Source organism: Sparus aurata, chromosome 12, assembly GCF_900880675.1.
Source record: "Sparus aurata chromosome 12, fSpaAur1.1, whole genome shotgun sequence".
NCBI classification, from domain to species: domain Eukaryota; kingdom Metazoa; phylum Chordata; class Actinopteri; order Spariformes; family Sparidae; genus Sparus; species Sparus aurata.
The window spans coordinates 11484688-11508308 of NC_044198.1; the positions used below are offsets into that span (position 1 = coordinate 11484688).

At 40.1% G+C, this 23621-nt stretch overlaps 1 protein-coding gene across 2 annotated transcripts in view; it reads left to right on the forward strand.

Annotated features, from left to right (window-relative positions):
• The window catches only part of LOC115592201 (putative cytochrome P450 120), a 28896-nt gene extending 5741 nt beyond the window's left edge, over positions 1 to 23155 (forward strand). For both annotated transcript variants that reach the window (XM_030434755.1, XM_030434754.1), the window contains exons 4-11: positions 275 to 310; positions 1157 to 1296; positions 1559 to 1682; positions 2787 to 2931; positions 3023 to 3133; positions 5728 to 5855; positions 15476 to 15563; positions 21390 to 23155. In XM_030434755.1, the coding sequence (XP_030290615.1) occupies positions 275 to 310; positions 1157 to 1296; positions 1559 to 1682; positions 2787 to 2931; positions 3023 to 3133; positions 5728 to 5855; positions 15476 to 15563; positions 21390 to 21551 (934 nt within the window). In that variant the 3' untranslated portion in view covers positions 21552 to 23155. The remainder of the gene's footprint in view (positions 1 to 274; positions 311 to 1156; positions 1297 to 1558; positions 1683 to 2786; positions 2932 to 3022; positions 3134 to 5727; positions 5856 to 15475; positions 15564 to 21389) is intronic.
• The last annotated feature ends 466 nt before the right edge of the window (positions 23156 to 23621 follow it).

Here is a 23621-nt window from a genome sequence, read left to right on the forward strand (position 1 = left end):
CACAAAGCCTTCATTGCTGCAACAGTGGTCAGATCATTTGTCCTCACTTGTTGAAGGTTTCTTGAGCAAGAACTGAATGCCTGTCATGGCCAAAAATAACTACAATAATAATGTAATATGGTGATAAAAGGCTGGAAAAAAAGTGAATGTAGCTTAAGTTGTTTTTATGATAAACATAATTTATTAAAATGCACTGCCAAGACATGTTTTCAAACTTTTGCCTGAGACTAAAGTATGTTTGTCTATTTATGTTTCTACCTCTTTCTTTCCACAGTGTATGTGAGCGCTGTCTGAAGGACCTCTCTCTTAGGTGACACTCCACCTTAACCTCCACTAAGCACTCAGAGCAATCACTCAAATAGTCTTGATACATTATTAGTCAATTATTTGAATAAAGATTTTGAGGGGAGAGTACACATTTTGTTAATTTATATCCATGCAGAACAACATCACACAGGTCTTATAAAAAAAGGATTAAATAACTCAAAACAAAAGAACAGAGACTTACCAACATAAGATGTTTCCGTTGCCCGCTTGCCCAGCTCTATATGCAGTAAAAGTATACAATAACTATACATAACATAACACATAACAGGTTGCTTCAAATTGTATTTCCTTATATTTCTGTTTGCTTTTGGTCCTATTTGTCCTTGTTTTAATGGAGAACTTTGGCCGTTTTTAACCCATATCCCTGTTGATCGAGGTTACCGAGTGCTGTCATTAGGAAAAATAACGAGAACATTTGGCACAATATTTACCGAGTATCAGAACGGCAGCTTAAGCGAACCTATGGGGGCAGACATAACCGAAAGTGAGACTTAAGGATGTCTGGCCCCATAGGTTCGCTTTAGCTGCCGTCCTGATATCTGGTCAATATTATGTTAAAAAATTCACGTTATTTTTCCTACTGACAGCACTCGGTAACCTCGATCAACATGGATATGAGTTAAATACGGCCGAAGTTCTCCTTTAAGTTCCCCTGTTTTCTTGTACATAGAGTTTCATGATGTGTGGACATTTTTATTTTCGGTCCAATATGGGATTCATAGTCGTACATCATTCCACTAACTTCATGTTACAACTCAGATTAAACTGTTTTGGCATGGTAAAGGTTATGTATTCATCCGCTCAATGTTTGATCTGTGTGTGTGCGCAGTGGCAATCCAGAGTGTGTGTACTCTGCCTTTAAGCATCTTGGGACAGAGTTGGTGTTGGGCCTTTTCCTGAATGTGCGAGCAGAGGAGCAGCCTGAACTTTACAAGGAAATCGTGCAGCTCTGCACTGAGCACTGGCACGGTAGAGACACAAAGACATACTATGTACACATACACATAAACACCACAACTCATTCCATTAAAAAAAAAAAAAAAACAGTAAGCCAATCATTTCGTTTTACAACCCTGTGTTGTTGAATGATAAATAAATGAACCTTGTACCTTGTCATTCTGCAATACACTATTGCAAAATCCACCTCTTCCCCTTTTCGTTTGGTTCAGTAAACAGAACTTTTCCCACGTGGTCTTGACCGTGCCTGTGTGTTTGCCTCTGTCCCTGTCAGGTCTCATCTCTGCTCCGGTGAACGTGAAGGTTCCTCTGTGGTCGTCCGGTTTCTCCACCGCTCTGGACGCCAGAGACAAACTGATGGCCATCATCAAAGACAAACTGGAGAATGACACACAGGGGTGAGACTGCATACGTCTCTGTACATTGTCTCATAAACACAAACGGCCAAGCACATACACACAGAGACACACTTAGAAGTACTTACATTTTACATGAATACATGTTGACATATGTATAATTTACTTATAATTGTTCTTTTGATACTCAAGTAGATTTATTGCCAGGAAATTCCTTTGATACTTCAGTACATTAAATGTCAGATACTTACTTAATAAAGTCATACCATAACATATCTTTTACTCAAGTATGACTTTTGGACACTTTTTAAAATGCACGCATGCACGCACGCACGCACGCACGCGCGCGCACACACACACACACACACACATACACTGTTCCTGAGATGGAAGAAACCGCCCCACTGCATCTCTTCTTCCCCTCTCAGCCTCTTGTATCATCTTTCTTTCTTTCTAACTTTTCTCTGTCTTTATGTCTTTCTCTTGCATACAGTCACACACACACACACACACACACACACTCACACACACACCCACACCCACACACACACACACAGATATTGCTCTCAAAGTCACTGCTGATTGAAAACTGGGTTCTTAGCCAGCCAGCACAGAATTACATATGGCTTCTCTTTTTTGTTTCTGCTTCCTGTAGATTGCCAGTAGTTCTGTTTCCACAAACTTGTTGCAAGTTTCTATGTGATATATATATATATGTTGTTGAGATATATGTGGTAGCATGACATAAACCCTTTGTATCCCTCAGAAGAAGCAGAAGTGGTTACCACAACATCAAGAAAAAAATGCCTCTTCTCTTTCTCCAACTTTTCCATGTCAGTCAAGTACTGCATTTTGTGATTTTCAGCCTCTTTTATGTACCAAGTTGAAAATGCATTTTGTCCAGTTTGTCAGTTCAGAGGTATTGAAATACCTTTAAAATACAGCAGTTGTGATGGCTCAATACGACATTACATAGATCTCTTTCCTTCTGTGCTGTAAATCAGAGGCTAGTAAAGGCTTTTGATCTATGGTAACAGCACGTTCTTATTTGTTTACTGGAACCATGCATGCATACTTATTATTTTTTTAAATGGCATCTTAATCTGAATCTTGCTCTCTCCTTTCTGTCTTGACGATTCTCTCTAGTTTTGTTGGCTCTCTTCGCTCTTTGCCACTGCCTGACTCCAGCTCTGCCTCCCAGCATCTGCTGTTGTTCATCTCGGCTCTGATACCGAAAGCCCTGGCATCGCTGCTCACCTCCTTCACATTGGAACTCAGTGGAAATGAACAGGTACACAAACTTTCCCTTGTAACTTATTTTTCTTTCCTGTTTTTCTGAGCTAGAAATGAAATTAACGAACACAAATCTTCCCTGTGTTCAGGAGAAGATGCGTCGGCGAGCAATAGAAGACCCTGATTACCTGCGCGGAGTACTGCTGGAGGTTCAGAGACTTTGGCCTCCTTTCATTGGTGGACGCAGAATAGCTGATCAGGTAGAACTGTTTGCATCCTATTTTTTTTTTCATGAAATACTGAATAAGTATGCAGCACAATACTGAATAAGTATTTAGTATTTATTACCTGATTTTGAGAGATCAAGCCTTGTTAAAACACCCAAACAAAAACATTTGCATCCTCAGCTACATAAAAGACACAGCACAAATACTTTATAAGTTTTCATTTACTTCTGTTTGCTCTTTTGTATGAAATGCTTCCCGTTCCTGTACAGAATGTGTGATAGTTGTTATGACACCTTAACACTAGCCAGGATTTTTTTTGCTGTTTTCTGTGTTTCCTTTTCTCCTCTAGAGGGCGACATGTTACTGCTGCTGAAAGTGTCTTACGCTGAGGGAGCCTCTCTCTCCTTTCTCTCTTCTGTGTACTGCACAGTACTGAGAGTTACTATATATGATCGCTGCTCTAAATACCAGTTTGGTCAATATTATAATGTTTAGTTTTGTTGATTAAGTGTTTTTTACTTTTGTCAGTGGGCATCCTGTAACAACTCCTAACCAATTACTTACTGGACATTCAGCTGAAATTCACTGAGTTGGTACTGTAGGCCCAGTGTTTCTGTTATTTTGTACATCCCTTGTTTATTACAAGTTGTTCAGTGCAGCCATTATTTCCACGTGCTTTGTTTACAGGTGCCTTATTATCAGTAAAGGTTTATAATATTCCTTCCTGTGACCTGTTTTGTTGTCTTACATCCTGTAGTTCTTCTGTATTTGTTACAACATTGATTTTCATTAATTGCAATGATTGCTTTCTGGTTTGACACCATCACTGTCAGCCAATAGACTCCCACCTTCTCGATTGGCCGGCTGCTTACTCCTAGGACGGGTTGCTCGCAGTGTCCCCGCCTCCTCCTGCAGCCGGCTGTCTTTGATCGTTGTGACCTCATCAAACAGCCTTACGCAACAGCCCAATCAGAGGCATTGATCTGTCTCTGTGATTGATCGGCTCCGCTTCCCCGGAAGGAAAGGATGTGGGGTGGGCTGGTGGTGGTGGTGGGTGGATGGTGGGGGGGTGCGAGCGATGTGTGCTGGTGACACTGTGAAGCCGAGCGGAAAGTCATTTGTCACTTCTTGGAAAGGCATTGGCACACTTTGATTCCTGTCGGCTTCAGTGGGACACGGGTTCATGACGTGTGTGGTTTCAGATAGTTTTACCGACGAAAGTACTCAGAGACAACGTGCGTTTCATTTTTGAAGTCATGTAGTGCAGAAAGGCCATGATATAAAACAGTGAAAATGAAAAGAAAGCAAGATGGATTTGTTACAGTGGGAGAAAGAGTACGACAGCATTGATGCTGATTCAAGTTGACCAGATTGTTTGTGTTGAAAAGTACTTACTTTGCATCAATGAATTATAATGAACTAATAAAGTGAGTAAATAAATATTTTTTCTTCCAGATAATCAGCGATACATTGATACCTCATGCAGTCCTTTCTGTTGCTTTGTTTAGAAATGTATCAGATTATGACACCAAGATGGTGTTTTAATATGGAATAATTAACAAGGAACATAATCGGAAAGAGTGACAGTTGCACCTCCCCCAAATAAAACCTCCTGTAAAAACCTCAAACATGCTACTAATAAAAGGATAAGCAGAAAGGGAAGTGTCGGATGGGAAGTGCAAAGAGCTGATGAGATGTTTATGTGTGCAGGTGGGGGTGTAACACAGAGAGAGATAATCAGTATTCACAATCAGGTGGAAAAAGTAGAAGGTCCATCCAGGTGGAACTAAGATATGCAAAAGTTGAGACAACCTGAATGTGTTTGTGTGAGTGTGTGTGAGAGCGAGAGCGAGGGAGCTAGTGGGAGAGAGAATGAACTCGGCAAGGGCAGAGGCGTTTCTCTGTGAGAAGCAGGAGAAAGAAAGAGATTTGTAAAAGATTTTCCACTCCAGCAGAGAGAGGCGGAGAGAAAAATGAGAAAGAGGGTACAAGAAAGAGAAACGGTGATCATGTTCTCTGGCAGTCCATTAGTGCAGCGGCTAATGGATGGAGTGAAAAGATGAACAGAAAGGGCAACAATTGTGGAAGTGGTCTTTTTGCCTCAAGGTGGCTCCTTTTCTAGACTCTGGGAATTTTTTGATTAAAAAATTTAAGAATCATTAAAGCCAAACATCAGGGTTAAAGAAGTCTCCCCATTCATTTTGCTTCAAAGGAGTTTTAATAGTATGTCCCGAAAGCTGCGTCACGTCAGTGTTCCCTGTTGACTTTTTGTTCTGGTTTTGTGCGTTGACACTATGTGCTTCAAAATCCCCCAAACTCGTTCACAGCCCACTGAGCCAGTATGTTCATCTAGTCATTAGAGCGTGCTTGTCCAACCCTTGCATGTTTATAAAGGTCTCAATGCAGACAGTTAGAGATATCACAATATGTCCCAAACTTGATATATTCAGTTGTCAGCTACTGGAAAGCTGCTTGAAAATGTAAATCATCACAAACATGATCCTGACCAGCACTTTCTTTGCTTTTCAATGTAGATATATTGTGTAGATAAAGTAAAAGATAAGTAAATGTCAGTTGATCTCAATAAACTGTAATAATGTGATGTCTCCTTCTGTGTTTGTGTGTAGGACTCCACACTCGCTGGGTTTCATGTCCCAAAGGGTTATGGTGCAGTTTACATCAGCCAGTCTGTCCACCGTGACCCAGAAGTGTTCCAGCAGCCGGACAGCTTCCTGCCAGAGAGATGGAGCGGAAGGTCAGACTCTGAGTTTATTAAGTTTAGAAGTTGGTGCAGAATTAGACTTAAGTGTCATATTTGGTTCCTCCACAGAGTAAAGAGGTTTAGACTTATTTTACTTAGTGACAATAATATGATGCAGAACACACACAAGTTGTAATAGAAATGGAGGCATGATACAAAGAACCTCAAAGACAAGGAGAGCGAAACAAAAGAAATGGGAAAAGTGGTCATAAATTTAAGAGAAGGGAATGAAGAAACAAAGTGTATTGAAGTGTATGTGGGCATTATATTGTGGGATTTTATGTCCATTTGTATTCATGTCAAGTCTTTGCCACACATATGGGAGTGTTATGCATAAAACAAAGTTTCTAACAGCCAGTGAACCCTCTGACCCCTGCAGAAACATACAAATCTTGTCTCTCTGGGTTAAAGTTCTGTCTGTCTGTAGTCTGCATGTCTTAAAATTACCTGTAACCCATCTTCAGGATGTGACATGTCACATCCTTAAACATCACAATTTGTCAGGTACAGCCAATCAGTTCTTTGGAAAAATTCCTTTGCATGTGATTTCAGAGCATTTTGGTCAGAAGATAGAAAGACGATATGGCCATGTCGTTTTCAAAAAAAAAAAATCTGGTTTGTCCAGAGATCTAACACACAGTTCTCTGGATCTAACAGAGACACAACTTTCACTCAATCACACTAACGATAGGTCTACTAGCCAATCAGAAATACGGTGGGGGCGGGCCTTGACCAAACAGATTGATCCAGGCCTCGTCCACACGAACCAAAGCAATCTTTTTTTCCCTGTCTTACTTGGCATCGTTTCAAGAATATTTGCATCCAAACGGATCCACTGTAAATGACTCAGCACGTTGTTGTTCATATTATGGATTTGCTCATGCAGGTAAAAATAAACCAATTATTTGAACCAAATTTGAACTGTTGTCAGCAGCAAGCCATCATGGCAGTGCTGACCTTTGAGGAAACAGAGAGTTGGAGAGTCCTAAATGGAGGACGTTATCATAGCTGTACAATATCTGAGGTCAAAATGCCAGGCAGGAGTAAATGACCCAGTAGCTGCATAAAAAAAGTGAAGCTGAGAGCTACCCTGAGGGCGATTATGACGTAATAGCACAAGCATTTTTCCAGCTCACAAGCATGCTAGATTTTAGCTTGCCAGCCTTGTTACAATAGTCCCAAATGTGTTTATGCCTCCAACATTGCCTGTTTCACATAGAACGTGCTTCTTCTTGCTAGCCCTGTTGGCCTTAGCTGGAAGGAGCCTAAATGTTATTAGATAATGTTCTAGCTAGCATATGTGATCGGTTTAAACATCTCAGATGTCTAAATTCAGGGACATTTCCCTCTCGATAATGCTGCCTTGCGCTCACATTCATTAAATGTCTGAATTAATTGTCGTGTACAAGTGCACTTGTGTTGCTCCAGATGAAGACCACCTTTGCATCTTCTCAAGATAATGAAACCAAAATTGAAAGCTACACATTTACAGCTACACATAAATCTTCAGGTTCCATATGGAAGTGCAAAATCATATTAGTTTATATCATTACACTTTTCAGTACAATAAAACTCCAGTTAATGAAGGAGCTATAAGTAAAGGGGTTTCAAATTTTCAGCAATCTGAACTAAGTCCTTTTTGAAAGAGCAATCTCTTCTGTCTAGTGCTGTCGTTTTGCTGTTGTCTTCACGCACACATCCACTGTGTACTGTTGCATGTTATTATCTCAGGGAACTGAACCTGTAACTTTTTCTGACCACATTATACACGGTCCATCCTTTAAAGTTTGATGGAAAAAACGTCTACAGTGTGTGCAGCTCTGTTCACACACCCTACCTGGCCCTTACTGGGGCTGACTATGATATCACGTAAACACACTAACAAATGGAAGAAGGTAGAGAGAGGAAGCATTTAAGAAATGCATCTCAAAAGGACATCTTCATGAAACCCATACAGACAAAAAAAGACAGATGTAGCAGAAGTCCTCTGTTGTGTCATCCTTCCACACACAGTAGACTAGTAATCAACTTTGTCTGGGGGTCTAGACTGCAGCTTGCTTTATGCTTCTGTATAGGAAAATCACGCTTGTTAGCGTACGCCTACGTTGTTACCATAGCAACCAATGCAGATAGATTAACAATGCCTGAGCGCACAAATCTGACCTGATCACTTTCACATGTGCTGTGCAGCGCGGAGCAGCCATGAAAAATAAACAGATATGCTTGGCCTCCGAGCACAAAAGAGATACACAAAGAGACAGCTGAAGACCCGCTATGAGTCAACATCCGTCGCTCACACCTGTGTGCTACCTGCTCGGGGGAAAATTAAACCTGACCCTGGCTCCTGCACTAATTTGCTTCCTCTGTCAAGGGTTTTTCTATTCATACACATCCTCCATTCACCTGTTTATTCTCATTCATGCCCCTTCATTCAGGCGACAGAGCAAAAGGGGGGGAAAAAAAATCTATGAATGTATGTATGTAGGCAGCTGCTGTCATGGAAACGGGTCACCTGACACCATCTTTACCAATAGGGATTCCCCCTGTGCGTGTGTGTGTGCAGGGTGGGGGAGAAAAATGCCTTGTGGAGTGGGATGGGATACAGAAAAATGAGTCAGAGAAGATTCTACCCCTCTTTTTTTTTTTTTCTTTTCTGTGCGTGTGTGTTTTTATTTATGTATTTGAATTCCCCATTAACCACGAATAAGGTAGTAACAACTCTTTTTGGAGTCCACAACAAGGGAGAGCCCTCTTTTGTATGGGTCCCTCTATCATTTAAAAGTAAGCACCATTATAAAACCAGTTTTATTTAAGCTGACCGATAAATAAGATACACAGACACACAGACACACAAGCACACGTGCACACACAGCATCATTATAAGCAATTTCACAGGAAGGATTACCCCCTTTTTTCTTTCTTTCCCTTTTTTGCTGCAGCAACCATTTTCTGAAACTGAGAAATGATTCATCTTTATAGACAAACTCTCAGTGTCTCTTGCTGGTCTCGATGTAAGGATTTTGAGTTGTGTGCTTGTATATTATTTAAGTGTATTTTTGCTACAGCAGAAACATCCTCTTTGTGATCCAATAGATAAATAAAGCTTTATTCCTTATCTCTGTTAGAGGACATCTTTATGATCCCACAATTATTTAATTTAAAGGAACTGTAATGTAATCTATACGATACACTCATTAGTATGGATAAATTAAATAAAAAAATTGTCTTTGTAAACCAATGCATTTATCTGTCTTTTATAAAACACAGTGTAAACTTATGAATGAGTGCCATAAAGGCAACAGAACACTGCTGAAGGAAGAAATCTGAATGAATAGACAGGTAGCTGCTGCCATGGTAACTGGCCACCTCACACCCGTTTTTACCAATGGGGATTCCCTGTGCGCACATGGGATGGGGTTAAAGAATGAGTCAGAGGAGACTTTCCTGGAGACAATATGATGTAAAATCAAGCAAAGGAATTCTAAAAATACACTACAAAGAGAATATGGAAAAAAATTGAAATTGTCGTGCGTCAAACTTTGGCCGTAACTCGTAGTGTCAGATTCTGGAAGAATACGTTTTCTTACCACAAACCGTTTGAAATCAAAGAATGAAGTGATCTTACTGACAGGTATTGTTTGTGTAGCAATGCAGCAGATCTCCATTGTTGTCAAAATCTATCAAGACTGAGCCACACCTTTGCAAAAGACTCTTAACAACAATGTACAAAGGCGGGGCTGGATTAAATGGGTATATTACACTGGGCCGACCGTATTTCCCCCCCGGGTGCACAATTTGATATTTGGTAAACAAACATAATGTTTTAAATGGCTTATTATTATTATTATTATTATTATTATTATTATGCTCATTACTATATATTTTAGCCTTTTTATTTATATATTTGTGTTCACGCGCACTTTGTTAGTCATGTATTTATAGAAAACTACAGTGCCTGTTTCAAGAAATGAGTGATTACACATGTAAATACTGAAGGTCTGGATCTGAGATTCCTTTCAGTTTATTTTTTTTTAATGTTTTAAAATGTGTGGTAAACATTATTTTAATGTAGGCAGTCAATGTTCCTTCCCCTCTGTCTGTGTCGCCTAGTTGCAAGGATGCCCAATACAAGGCATGTGCCTTGAATACTTTTGTCTAAATCCTGCCCATATACACCGATCGCTAAGTTTGTGAGGCAGCTGCATTCACACAAGAATCCATCTGGCCAGGCTGCAAGCGATGCATCTCCGTCTGAACCCAGGTGATATGGTTTAGGTGTCAAGAGACGCGGGTTCTTTTGAAAACAACAGTGACTTCTTCTAAAGAGGTTAGCGATGCTGCTGCTAGCAAAGAACAGCACTGAAGGATTTTCGCAATGCAAAGGGTGTTTTCACTCTTCTCCAGACTGACTGTGGCAAGAGTTTGATTTACCAACTCTGGTTTGCTCTGATTGGTTGAAGTAAGCCCGTAATAGACGGATGATTCATCCAATCATCTGCCAAGTCATTTTTGAAGGTGCCCTCTTTTTTCCAATCACTTTCCAAGGACAACTTATCATGGTTCTGTGTAAGAAAACCATCTGGATCAGTTTATTACCACCCTGCTGCTGTAAATACTAGCTAGTGCTCCAAATTCACCTGCTAAAATCAGTCCCCAAAAAATGCATAATTTTCTGTTCCCGTTAGTTATTGATTACTAACATGTCCCCTGTCCACTTGTTCTAGGAAATTGTTTAGCCTTTTCTAGAAGGACCGTTAAAGACTGTGTTTGTGACCCATTTTTACATTTCTAATGTTCACTTCTTCAGGAGGAACCAATTGAGGCTAAGAGGTAATTGTTGGCGTAGGAGATGCAACGTTTTGATTTATATCAGTCTTAACTAGTGAATTTCCCTCAGGATGAATACATTAACTGTCTCTCTCTCTGTCTCTCTCTGTCTCTCTCTGTCTCTCTCTGTGTGTGTGTGTGTGTGTGTGTGTGTGTGTGTGTGTGTGTGTGTTTGCTGTAGCTACTCCTCCAAGCCTCCATTTATCTTCCGGTCTGTTTCCCTTTCCTCCTACCTGCTTCTTTCTCTGCTTCTCCATCTGTCAGTCTTCCTGGCGATTATTTTCCTGTCTGCCTTGATAGTTGCCTGGCTCCTCTCCTTGCCACCTGGCTGTTTAATAAAATGACTGCAGTCCTGTTACATAACGAGCCCACCTACAATAACTACACTTTAACCACATCGTCTATTTGTGTGTCTCGGTGCGATAGTTTGCCTACGTTGTCGGCTGTGTGTGTCCCGGTCATCCTGCGTGTGTGTATATCTGTGTGCTTTTCCAGTTGGAAGCAAATAGCGGAGCTGGCAAGTTAACATCCTATCAGCCAAACGCCCACACAGGCTTTGGCCGTAGATAAATGAATCGGAAACGCTACCAAACACAGATAAAAATCCAAGCTACTGCAGCGGGTCGTGTCGTTAGATAAATCTGAGGACAGGGAGTTTCCTTCTTGTCAACAAAAAAATGCTGACATCTGTTTTCATTTGAACAGCAAGTCTTTGATATGTGATTGCAGATTAGAGTGTGGTTACTTGATACTTCACTCAATCTCAGGAAATCAACTGCTGTATGAATGCAGAGAAACCATACAAGTCAACATATGAAACCTATATATAAATTCAGGTCCGTCCGTCATGGTCTGTGTAATAATGGACTGTGTTACCGATTCATCCCACTCATTTATTCTATAGTTTAAATAGCAAATTAATGTTTTGTTCCCTTTTAATAGGTTTGTCATTTGTTTGGGTACTAATTATAAGAAAAAAACCTCTTGCTAAAGGGTTCTTTGTGGATGTTTTTTCTGTAGCATCACTCGAGTTAGCACCATTTATTTTTCTGTGTGTTGCTTGCTAAAGTTCTATTGTTAATTGCTCATTTGTGCATGACAATCCAGTATTTTGATGCATTTCATTTGGACAGAAGGAACAATATACTAGTAAACAACAGCATCGAGCCAGAAATAGAAATGTTTCAGTGCTCAGCTGTTGCACCTCTGTTAAATCTAAGACTTAATTAGATAATTGGATAATTTAAATGTCTTCTAGGCCCAGAGCTCAGTGCTAGCGTGTCAGAGTGCACTCCCATTACAGTAGAAAAATTAATTATACTGTACAACAGATTATATGTGTCTAATTTACTTCCCATCCACTTAGCATATTTGATGTAGCCTTTTGCTGGTGTGCTTGGTAAGACTTCCCCTCTCTGTGTGTCTCAGTATTACAGGCCTGCATTGTACACTGCACATCTTACTGTTTCAGGATGAGCCTAATAGAACATTAAACCATTAGACAGATGCTGCAGAGAACACTAATATTCTCCCTTCTCTCTCTCTCTCACACACACAAAGCCCTCTCACACACACTGGGCCCAGACTATACACACCACTAATGCTTCCTGTTTGCCTTTAATCAGAGCTCAGGTTTCAGGAAGACAGGATGCATTAGTGGTGAGAGGGGAGAAATGGCCTGCATTAGCAGGCTGTTGACAAACCTGTCGGCTGGAAACAACCAGCATCTCTTTATTTTGAGTATATTTTTAGAGGAGTTAGAGCAGGTACGGCGGAGAGAATCAGACAGGCAACATGTGTCAAGTAGTGAAAATGATTCAGGCTCATGTTGCGTTACTGTGCACCTTTAGACCCGTTCTTTGTCTCTCACGTCACAGAGAGGCGAGAGGTTGAGGCGCTTTGAACAAAAGTGCATTTCCAGGTCGGACAGGTGCCATTTCGAGTCCTTGAACTTGGCTCTTAAAGGCACCCTGTGGAATTTATGTCTACTGATTGTAGTCGGTGCAAATTCAATCCATGTTTAAATTGCATTTATGCATTTTAACATAGCTGAAAGTACATAACAATGTCTGTATTTCCCCTAGATTTTTTTGTAGCAGTGTTGCTCTGACTCGGTAACCTAGCAACACTAGAGGGGTCCGGGTGCATGCCCCCCCCTTGAAGAAAATTTTGAAAAATAACTCTTTAAATGGTGACTACTGGTGAGATTTTTGAAGAAAAAAAAATGACAGATTGAGACTTACAAAATGAGTCTCATAACAACAGCTCATTGTACAAATGCGCCTTGAACTAGGCAGAAACAAGGTTCATAATTTATGTTAATTTTCAGCTTAATTTTCTTTGATATTTATCATAAGCCTTAAAAAAAAAATAAGTGGCACAATGCAGAAACGTATTTGTTGAATCTAATTTATTTTAAATACAGCTGCTTATATACTGCTCGTTTGGAGTCACTGGGTCACATGACACAGACGCTATTGAGAAAAAAAACGAAACATTCCTGCATATTAATATTCATCTAAAATAGAGGAAGTACATTAAAAAACAGTGTGTTATTTCTCCAGTTTACTTATAAAATCTGCTGCTGGTTCGGAGTCACTGGGTCACACGACATGGAAAGTATTGAAAAAAAACTGCAATTATGTTGTATAAATATATTTATGCTAAGTAATTTAATGACGGTCCCTAAACCAGTTTCCAGCGATTCAGCGGGAGGCTCTGGGAGGTGAGCTAACCGTCCTCCTGCTGCTCACACTGGGTGAACCTCAGTAAAAGTCGCGGCTGGACCCGAGTGAATATCTGCCGAATATCCAACCTGAAACTAACTTCATCCCGGTGGTTTACGTAGAGTACCGTTTTGCCTCAGAGTGTGGACAGCAGGTCTGAGGGCGCTTTAGAGGGCTCTGCCAAGTTTACCTAGCTAGCTGCTAGCAACTTTTAATGCAAGCTAGCAACTGGGGTCTATTGAATGTAACGTTAATCCAACAAGCGCAGTAATTCGCTCACGACATGGGGTAAACAGTAAAATCAGAGACGGTTAATAGAGGATCTAAAGGATATTTATTTTGTACTTGTTTTTATTCTAGCCTAAGTTAGGCTGCCTAACTATACAAATGTTGTTGTCTGCTTCACGTCCGGCTTCGATGATTTGCCTGTTGCAGCCTTTGAATAAGATGACGAGAATTTCAGTCAGTCAACTTAGCGGTGACTTGTAGAAATTATACAAATAGCAGTAATGACAATAATAATCGATTTCAAGAGAACGTGCTTTCACTGTGTGCAGCTTATATTCGCCATTCGCCCGTGATATTAAACCTACAAAAATCATGTATTTTTCTTTTTGCAGAATTTTTACCGAATGCATATAGGGGAAACAGTGCAATCTTCAGGACAGGGAGATGATGAAAGACTCACCAAAAGTGCTAAAATATCAGACGAGAAGGAGGAACGATCTCATTCTCCATACATGCCACACAGCTGATTAGATTAAATTTGTTGTTGCATGTAAATACCAGACCCCATTTATCCCATCCCATGCAAACAGTTGATTTGAAATTGTCAATTGGAATGAAGAAATGTTATTTATAAATAACATGTTATTTGTTCATGAAGATCTAGGTTCACGACTTTATTGTGTGATGACTACTAACTCTATTATTACTGATGAGCCCATTGGGCTAACGCTTCTAAATCCTTGAAAGTTCAGCGGGTCTGTCGGTGATGATGATACTTTGTATCACCCATAATCATTTCTCCAGTAACCTCTCCGGTAACCTTAAGAAACTAGGACATCTTAATGCTACTGAAAGAAAGAAACACATTTTAAAAGAAGAATTTAAGTGTAATATAAAAATGTTTGTGTGTAAAGTGTAAAATATTTATTTAGAAAAGTTATAATAATCTTTAAACAAGACTAAGTGTCAACAGCTATGCCAGCAGCTCTTTGAGGCTGTGCTTTAAGATAAATGTTGACCTCAGCATGCTAAATAAAACAACAATGACAACTCTAACATGTTGATGAGTGGTGCATATAATCTTTATACCATGTTAACATCTTCGATAAGCATGTTGGTGTGCTCACATTTGGTAATAATAACCTGATGGTGGTGCTATACCAATGAGATTACAATTCATACTCTGGGAACCTTGAACGTTTGTACAAACAAATACATAGAAATCCATCTGATAGTTGAAAAGATATTTCAGTTTTGACTAAATTGGTGGACTGACAAACAGAACGACTCTGCCTGGAGTCATGACGCAAGCATGGCTTGAAATATTAATTGTGTTGATAAAGGTCTATAAAAGTCTGTTTAATTGCAGTGTATAAAAAATAAATGGATAAACATATTCAGACAATACTGCACTGTATTCCAGATTAGGAGTAAATATACAGTGTTGCGTATGAGAGACATTCTTACAGTGCCAGATTTGATCACAGCTGCATGAATTAAAGATGAACAAGGTTTACTTGTATGATCAGTGGCCACTGGCCACCATTTGGATCCAATCACTGGTTGAGTGATGTGACGTCTGACCATCATGACATCACATCTGATGTGGATAACAGCGCCTTCTTTGATAGTTTTGTAGGAAACAAGGGCATGAAGTGGTCATTATTCTGCAGAGAACAAACAATCCTCAACGAGGGGCTTGAGTGCTCTGATTTGTACACGATACTCCTTAAAAAGTTTTCTGTTCATCTAACACTCGTTAGAATATTGATTTTTGCATCTCTTGACATTTTGTGTGTATGTTTAACCCTGTAAATCTTTGTATATGTGCAGGAATGCAGGCCACGAGCACTTCCTTTGTTCCTTCGGCAGCGGGGCCAGAAACTGCATTGGAGTTAAACTTACCGACGTCTTCCTTAAGGTGAATTTCTGTCCTCATAACACTGCCACACACAGACACACGTGAATACGTACACACACACACACACACACACACACACAAAAATATCATTTGTGCCACTTCTCATTCAGTCTGTAAAATTGTCTTCTTTTTGGCGAGGGAGGTAAAAGATGACAGATGGTTGTCTTTTTCCCTTCCTATCAGACTTTCGTTATATATGATTTTTAGTTACCGAAACAGACGCAAAGAGGAAGTTAAAATCCTGAGATGTTGAGACATCAGTGGTTTAGTAGCAGCCTCTGCACATCATTTTTAATTTTGTGCCTCTGGGTCACATTTAAATGGAAGTTTACTGGACTGAATTAAAGGTCAGTGGAGAATGTGTTTCTTCTCTTGGGGTAGGAAGAAACAGAGCTCATGTAAAAATATTGAAGGCACCAAAAGTTGTATAAACTGAACTTCATCCACTCTCCTTATTAGTGTCCTTATCTGTATTAGATAATATCTGGCCATTTGTTGTAATCATAGATTTAGAATATTTCACACAAAATGGCACTCCTTTAAAAAGACGATGAAATTCCTCCTTTCATGAGGACCTTTTGTTTTCGATGAGATCTGAAAGTCTCTACGGAATCCTTTACTGCCAAAACAACAGCTGCACGTGAGATTGCCTTCAGTATCTGTGTATGCTGAAACAAAAATAGTGTGAATTAAGGATGTGACTATTATTATGGGATACACACTCCGCGTTATATGATATAATTTTAAGTGCAACTGAAAGTGCCGACTATCGGGAGAAGAAATGGAAATTAGAAACTAAGGGGACACCGGCAGAGACAATTCTTTGGGAAAACCCCTACTTATCTTTTGAAATAATCAGAAGGACTTTTTTCAGTCAGTCATCGATGTAGTCATCATAGTGATGTGGATTTTGTCCAGTAGCATTCCTGAGTTTTGTAGCTTAACATGCACTTAATGAAATAAAAGAGAAACCAACAATGACAGAGAGAGGTGACCCATCCCCAAACCATTCAGTAAAGGAAGCTCTGCTCCTGTGAATGATGAAATGCTTAGTTCAGTGTGTGTGTGTGCGTGTGTGTGTTTATTAGAGATATATCTATATATAGATTAGAGAGCTCCGGTACAGACTGTCCTGTTTGAACCACCTGATAGTCCCCAACGCAGAACTCACCATAGCCACCATTGCCTATATACTCCAGAGACACAAACACACACATGCATGTGCAAACATGGCCTATGGAAGGCTATAGAACATGACAGGTGTGTTACAGGTGTGACAACAGGAAGCACAGAGATTTATGTCCCATGTGAGGAAGTTCCCTGTGGGAACAGCTGTGTGTTGTGAGCCTCGACACTAGGGAGTGGTGGGTGACTCCCGTTTGAAAACAACCACTGTGATCCACTGGATTCCCAAGGTTTAAACTGGAAACGTCTCAGATTTAAAGTGTTCACAGTCAAAGCTCGTGAGGGGAGAAGAGACTGAATCTTTGATTTTCTTAGTTGTAACCAATAAAGTAACACTTAAAGGCATAATATATAATATTTATATTTTCAACAAGCTTCAAACTAGAGGAAATCTGTTATTTTATTTGAGGTAATGGTGTGTTTCATGTGGTCGCCTATCAATAGTGTCATATTCTCTTGACCCCTTTGGTTGCTATTACTCCTGATGTGTATGTAAAAAAATATGAAAACATGTAAAAAACAAAACAAAAACATGATATGTCAGAGTTGATGAAATATCTAGCTGCCAGCTAGTCACGCTGTTGTTTACTAATATTCTTATTTGTCACTCTTGATAAGAAATAACATTATTCATTGGTGTTTGCTGCGCCTTCTGTTGCTGAATAAAGATGGCAACTCCCATGATTCCATGCTACTTCACAATGGCATCAAGCTCCATCTTTTGTTAGCATATAGAGGGTTAGGGTTAGGGTTAGCTGGAGAAATAAGCAGAAACAGCAGAAACATACTGTGCATTTAATGGACTTCTACTATGCAAAATTTCCTTGATATCTGTTGAAAGCATATTGTTTTCACACAGCAAATTATACAGTAAAAACAATCAACTCAATCATGTTCTTATCACACATAAATCCAAACTCAAAGGTTCTTGTTCTTGATAGCTGCACAGATGATGTCCTATACCTTCGCTCCAGTGGCTCATTATTACAAAACCTCAATAGTCTATAAAATATTCAACCAAAAGCTAATTTGTCCTACAGCACTCCCTCCCAAACAGCCACCGGTTCCTCTGAAAATGCATCCAACTGTTATTTCATTCTTATAAAACCCTGTTTGAACGCTTACATACTGGATGGAGAATGGATAAACTTTACTATGTCATGAAGAGGGGTTTGTTTTATGATACATAGTTGGCTAATGCAAAATTCATAAGCCTCTCAGTGATTTGTTGAAAGGCTTATGAAGGCCTGACATGCTAACATTGTGATCATGTAACACGATTTCTGCAGCCACACTTGAAATTTACCAAAGAAAACATAGTTCTGTTGTATTTTGAGTCAGTGGGCTACGCAATATTTATGACTTCATTAATTGCCACATCATCTGTTCATCATTGCTGTTTCTCAATAAATGTGGCAAGACAGACCTGATGAGAGAGCATGTGGGAATGAAGCAGATTGCAACACTCAGCCCATGAGGGGCTTATCTCAGCAGTTGACTTCTGTTGAGTCAGAGGGTTAACTGACACACTCAAAGTACGTTATTTAACCACCTCTGGTGAATTACAGTCACTAAGACGGCATTAACGTTTTTCTTCTCAGACTATTAATGAGCAAAAACAGCAAGGCACATGTACAAAAACAATATGGATTGGGATGTCACTGCAAGCTATCCAAAATGCAACAGTGAGGGATGACTCACACACACGCACATACACACACACAGTCATGAGTCATTGTTAATGTTAGGCCTGATTGAACAGAGCTCAGGTGAAATGTCCAATGCCGTTTAATGATCTGCTCTCTCCTCATTCAGGTCTCTTCATTGTTCAGGAGGACAATCATATCTCATTATTGAGAACTGGTTATTTTAGACAACCAGAGGCTGCTTGTTTTTTTTTTGTTTTTTTTTATAGGCTTGTGGCATGGATGGGATACTGTAGGCAGAACATTATTACTCTCCAAATGGACAATAGATAACCATCTTCCATGCATATGTAATATACACGTTGAGGGTGTCAGTTGTTAATTCCTATTTTACCACTGTTAAAGTGAAACTTACGCCAAAAAGCAACTGAGGCTTTATTTGTGATTGAATATGAGTCAAACCTTCGTGTAAAATCATAATTGCGACCTAACAGGCAGAAGAGTAATGGTGGACCGCTCCTCAAGCCTGCCTGTTAGATCGCACTCGGGGATCGACACTTTTTGTCTGCCATGAAGGCGGCGCTCCAGAGATACAGCTACTAACGAGAGTTGTTCAAAAACCTTCTTTTTAGTAAACTCTGTGTACACAAACAATGTTCTCAATGCTCATGTTCATGAGTAGAGACCCTGGTGATACTACGAGCAAAGTTTCATGTTGTGTCGAGCCTTCTTAGTGTTTTAAAAATAGCGGTTTTGATACTAGCATCAGAGTGCCCCTGTACTCCATTTAAAATTAGCTTGCCCGAAAACGAAACTACGGATAATCCTAAAAGTGCCTCTTTCGTCGTAATTATGCTTTTACACGAAGGTTTGACTCATATTCAATCACAAATAAAGCCTCGGTTGATTTTTGGTGAGAGTTTCACTTTAAAGCTAATAGTGGGCACATGTTGAGTAATAGCTTTGACATCACCTGGCAGGTCATCCAACAAACTGTTATTTGAATAACTTCAATAACAGCAATTGATATAGTCTCATAACATCCAGAGGCTGGTTGTTAAAATAATGTTAATAGCTGATGGAGAAGGACAAAACTCTTATGTAAATTCATCTTGAAAACACTGCTATAAGGTTGTGTGCTCTGTAGGTTAAATGCCATTTAACAACACTGTGTGATGCAGAGCTTCAAAGAGTGCCAATAAATCTGTGACAACACTGCAGTTAAATTCCTTAATACATTTTATTTTGCTTTCCTTCAGTGTTTTATATAGGTTCTTATGCATGTATAAATAAAGTCTTCGCCAACTTTCCCACAGAAAACACTGCTCCTGAAACACCTCGCTAGTAGACCCGCCTTTATTTCCTTGACTTCCTGACATTACATCACCATCACTACATCACCATAATAATAATAATAATGATAATAATAATAATGTAACCTTATATGATGGTGGAAGCTGATCAATTGGAGCAGATTGGGTATTCAGGAGGGGGGTCCCTAAAGGGACAGGAGCTTAAACATAGCTTCTAAGACAGAGGGGGAATACCGTGCTGCAGCTCAGGACAGTATAAGTATGAGACTTCTGTGTTTTTTGAGCATTAAAGCATGTAGACCTATTCTAGTAGCAGCCCAACATAAAATTATGAATCTCCTTTAATACTGTATGTCAGCAAATTTCATTTGATTTAATTGAATTATTGAAATTTAATACAATTATTTTTTTTAATTAAATGTTAAATTTTTTTATCGTATCTTATCCAATCCAGTCTAGTTCTTTTTCTCATCCAATGTATTGATGAATATTTTATTACAGGATTTGCTGACACAGACTGGTCACTTGCTGTCAACTAATCACTGTCAACAACATTAATTCCGAATCATGATGTCATTCAGAGCACGGGTTCAACCCTGCTCCTGTTCGCTTAGCTGTCTGAGCCTTCACAAAAGTGGCTCTGACCCAACACTGCCGTGTATTGATGGACATGAAATGCACACACTGTCCATCACCTGGTTGAGGTTTATTTTGCTTATGATTTTTATTCTGCTGTGTTCTTACTAAGAGACCACACCGTCTGGCCGATTGGCTCCCAGCAGACTGACCACTTGCACATACCACCACACACACACATACACACACACATGCGCGCGCGCAGAGGCGTGACCAGAGTAAAAAGTAGACCGCGGGGATCTAGGTCAGAGATGTGACTCATCGCCTCCTTCCTCCATCCTCCAGCTCCCCTCTTTCCTCCTCCCCCACCCCCATCATCCTTCCTCCATTCCTTCATCCCTGTTCATTTATCCCGCTCCCCCCCTTTATCAGGAAAATCTTCATTCATTAAGTGGAGGGAGGCTTGGCGAATGGCCCTGGTGGATGCAATTGGTCGGCTCTTTGGCTAAGTATCATCCAATGGGGAATGCTGACTGTGATATCACCAGCCATGGGGATCTGAGGGATTAAAATAGAAGAGAAAATCAGGTTCTTCCTGTCGTGTGCCACCAAAGTTCAGCTTTTACACAAATAGATGATAACCAGTGACTTTTGGGTGAAAAAATGGGAATTGTGCACAGTTAGAAAAAAAGCATTTATTGACTGTCAAATGCTTACATGTATAAAGAAAGTGTTTATGGTTTGAGTCATTTCTGCCGTCAACCACATCCAAGGACCTAATGTTCTGTTCTAGCTTGGCTGCTGAGAGGTGTTGCGTTGCTTTGCTATTTTCGAACCAGGAAAACAACATAAAAACAGACATGCAGCGTGATGGAGGCTGTAGCTTTACAAGTTGGAGACTTGTTCAGCGTTGGCGGAGGCTCTAGCTCTGCCAAGTTCCTTCTGGTTTAACATTTTGTTTTTGCACTGCTGTAGAAAGATTTGGAAATGTGACTTAACACCCCCACTGCTTTTAACTTTAGATATCATCCTTCGGGCAGGACGTAAGTTCCATTTACGTCGATGATGCAAAAAAAAACCCAGTTTTTCTTGTGTTTTGCTGCCAGGAAGCGTGCATGTACCTGTTAAAGCACTACGACTGGTGTTTGGACCCTCCATCGCAGGACCTCGAGTACAAATGGCTGCCTGTGTCTCGCCCTGCCAACCCCCCCACCATCTCCTTCACCCGACTGGATCCGACCAGATCTGACAGGAGCGACACCAGCTAGGGATGCACAGTATGTTTAGTGGAATAGCTGCTGAGGGGGAGAAGCACAGAAACTAGTCTGAGAAAACACACACACACACACACACACACACACAAACACACACACACACACACACACACACACACACACACACACACACACACACACACACACTGAGGGAAGCCTGCAAACTCAGAGGCTTTCCCCCGCTGCGTGTAAGACAGTGACGGTCATGGGGAAAGCCGAGGAGTATGCCGGTTTCACTTTGTGTGTTCCTCTGCCAGATACTCTGCAGCTCTCCTTCGATGAAGCTGCAACACAAGAACAAAAATTGAATGGCTCATTCTTCCATTATTGAATGTGACACCGCTTTGTTTTGAACAAAAATTTCAATTGCCTCAAGAAATGGCAGCTTTTATGCGCTACAATCTCCATTTTGTTCCCCACACTGCAGTATCACAATTCAAACCAACATAAATCCAAGGGAGCACACACGCGTACACACACGTGCACACACAGAGGTAATCCCTCAGATTCCATCACTGACTGCAAACCTGTCTCCCCCTCCCCATCAACCAGCACTGCTTAGCAACGGTTCCGTCATGCCGTCACTGACTTGCTCCCTTTTAGTATGCAAGTCTCACACACGTACACACACACATACTAACCTGGTTATATTTTGAGAGCGGTTGGCAGTGATACACACACCCTCTGAATCACATGTAAATGATGCCAGAAGACATTTCAAAATAACCTTAGCAACCTGAATAATTGTAGGCACATGGATCAAAAACTAGACTATTTATGATAAAAAAAATATTTCACTTGTTATTTATTAATATCACAGTGCTGTACACATTCCTTGTATGATATTACATCTTGTTATTATTTGCTTGCATCTTTGCAGAGTCATTTAAATGTTTTAAAATGTTTTTTCCATGTCGTCTTCTGGTGTGGGACAGTTTGTCCCTTTTATATTATGTAAGTCAAATGAAAAAGAAAATTCAAAATATCAGGTTTCATTGTTTTTTGTGTGCCTGTGTGCTATTTTTTTGCAAACATTTTAGCTTTTTCCCTTTGTAGTATGAGCAGCGCTGTCTCCAGGATGAAATGTCGTTAACGGTAATGCTTAGGCAAAACACTGATACTGTCACATTTGTACGTGTCGTAGGCTACGTGCCATACTGACATTTTTGTGTCATATCAGCCTAATGAGCTGGAGACTGCAGTTTGAGACTGTGGCAGACAAAATTGAATCTGGAAAGGTTAGGGAGCCAATGGAAATGCTTATAGTTTCATTCTTCTATATCCATTATATTGTGCATTCATCATTTATTTCATAATGATACGTTTAAGCATAAACCAGTCAATTGGCAGTTTACAGTACAGTAAGATAACATAAACATACCACACAAATCCAGTTTCAGGACAGCTGCAGTTAAATTGTCTCAAGTTAGCTGAATTTAATGGCAAAAATAAATGAATCCTTTATTTTATAAAGTCTTAAAGATATATTGGCAGCAGACGTGTTCTGTCTGTACCACAGCAGTTTGAGTGAAGCCTGAACAGTGTAACATGAATAAAATTTGAGCTATGCTGTCTGCAGTCTGCATAATCATCTATAAGCATGTGTCTCAGAAAGATGCTTTTGTCCTGTCGAGAGTTGCCCAACAAACCTACTGTGTTCTCTTTGCTGCTCCCTCTCTCTCTCTCTCTCACACACACACACACACAACCATACTCCTCTTATACACACTATATTGTGCTGCAGACGTGCATATTTCTCACTTGTCTCACTGAGTCTCTGTTTCTCTCTTGCACACACTCGTGGACATACATCACACAGGATCTGGCAGAAAATGGGGTTCTTGTGAACAGAGTGGTATGACTCACTGCTCTCCCTGCACTTGTCCATTAGCTGCAGCTCCTACTCAAAACAGTTTACGACGGGCGAAAGCGCCTTGCAGTGAATCCTCTTATCAACAAGGTCACACGGCTGTTCTCTTTATTTTAGCTTGTTTCACGTCATTTACTTCTGACATTTATGTCATTGTTTCCTTTACTCTGTTGTACCCCTCTGATGTTGTTTAA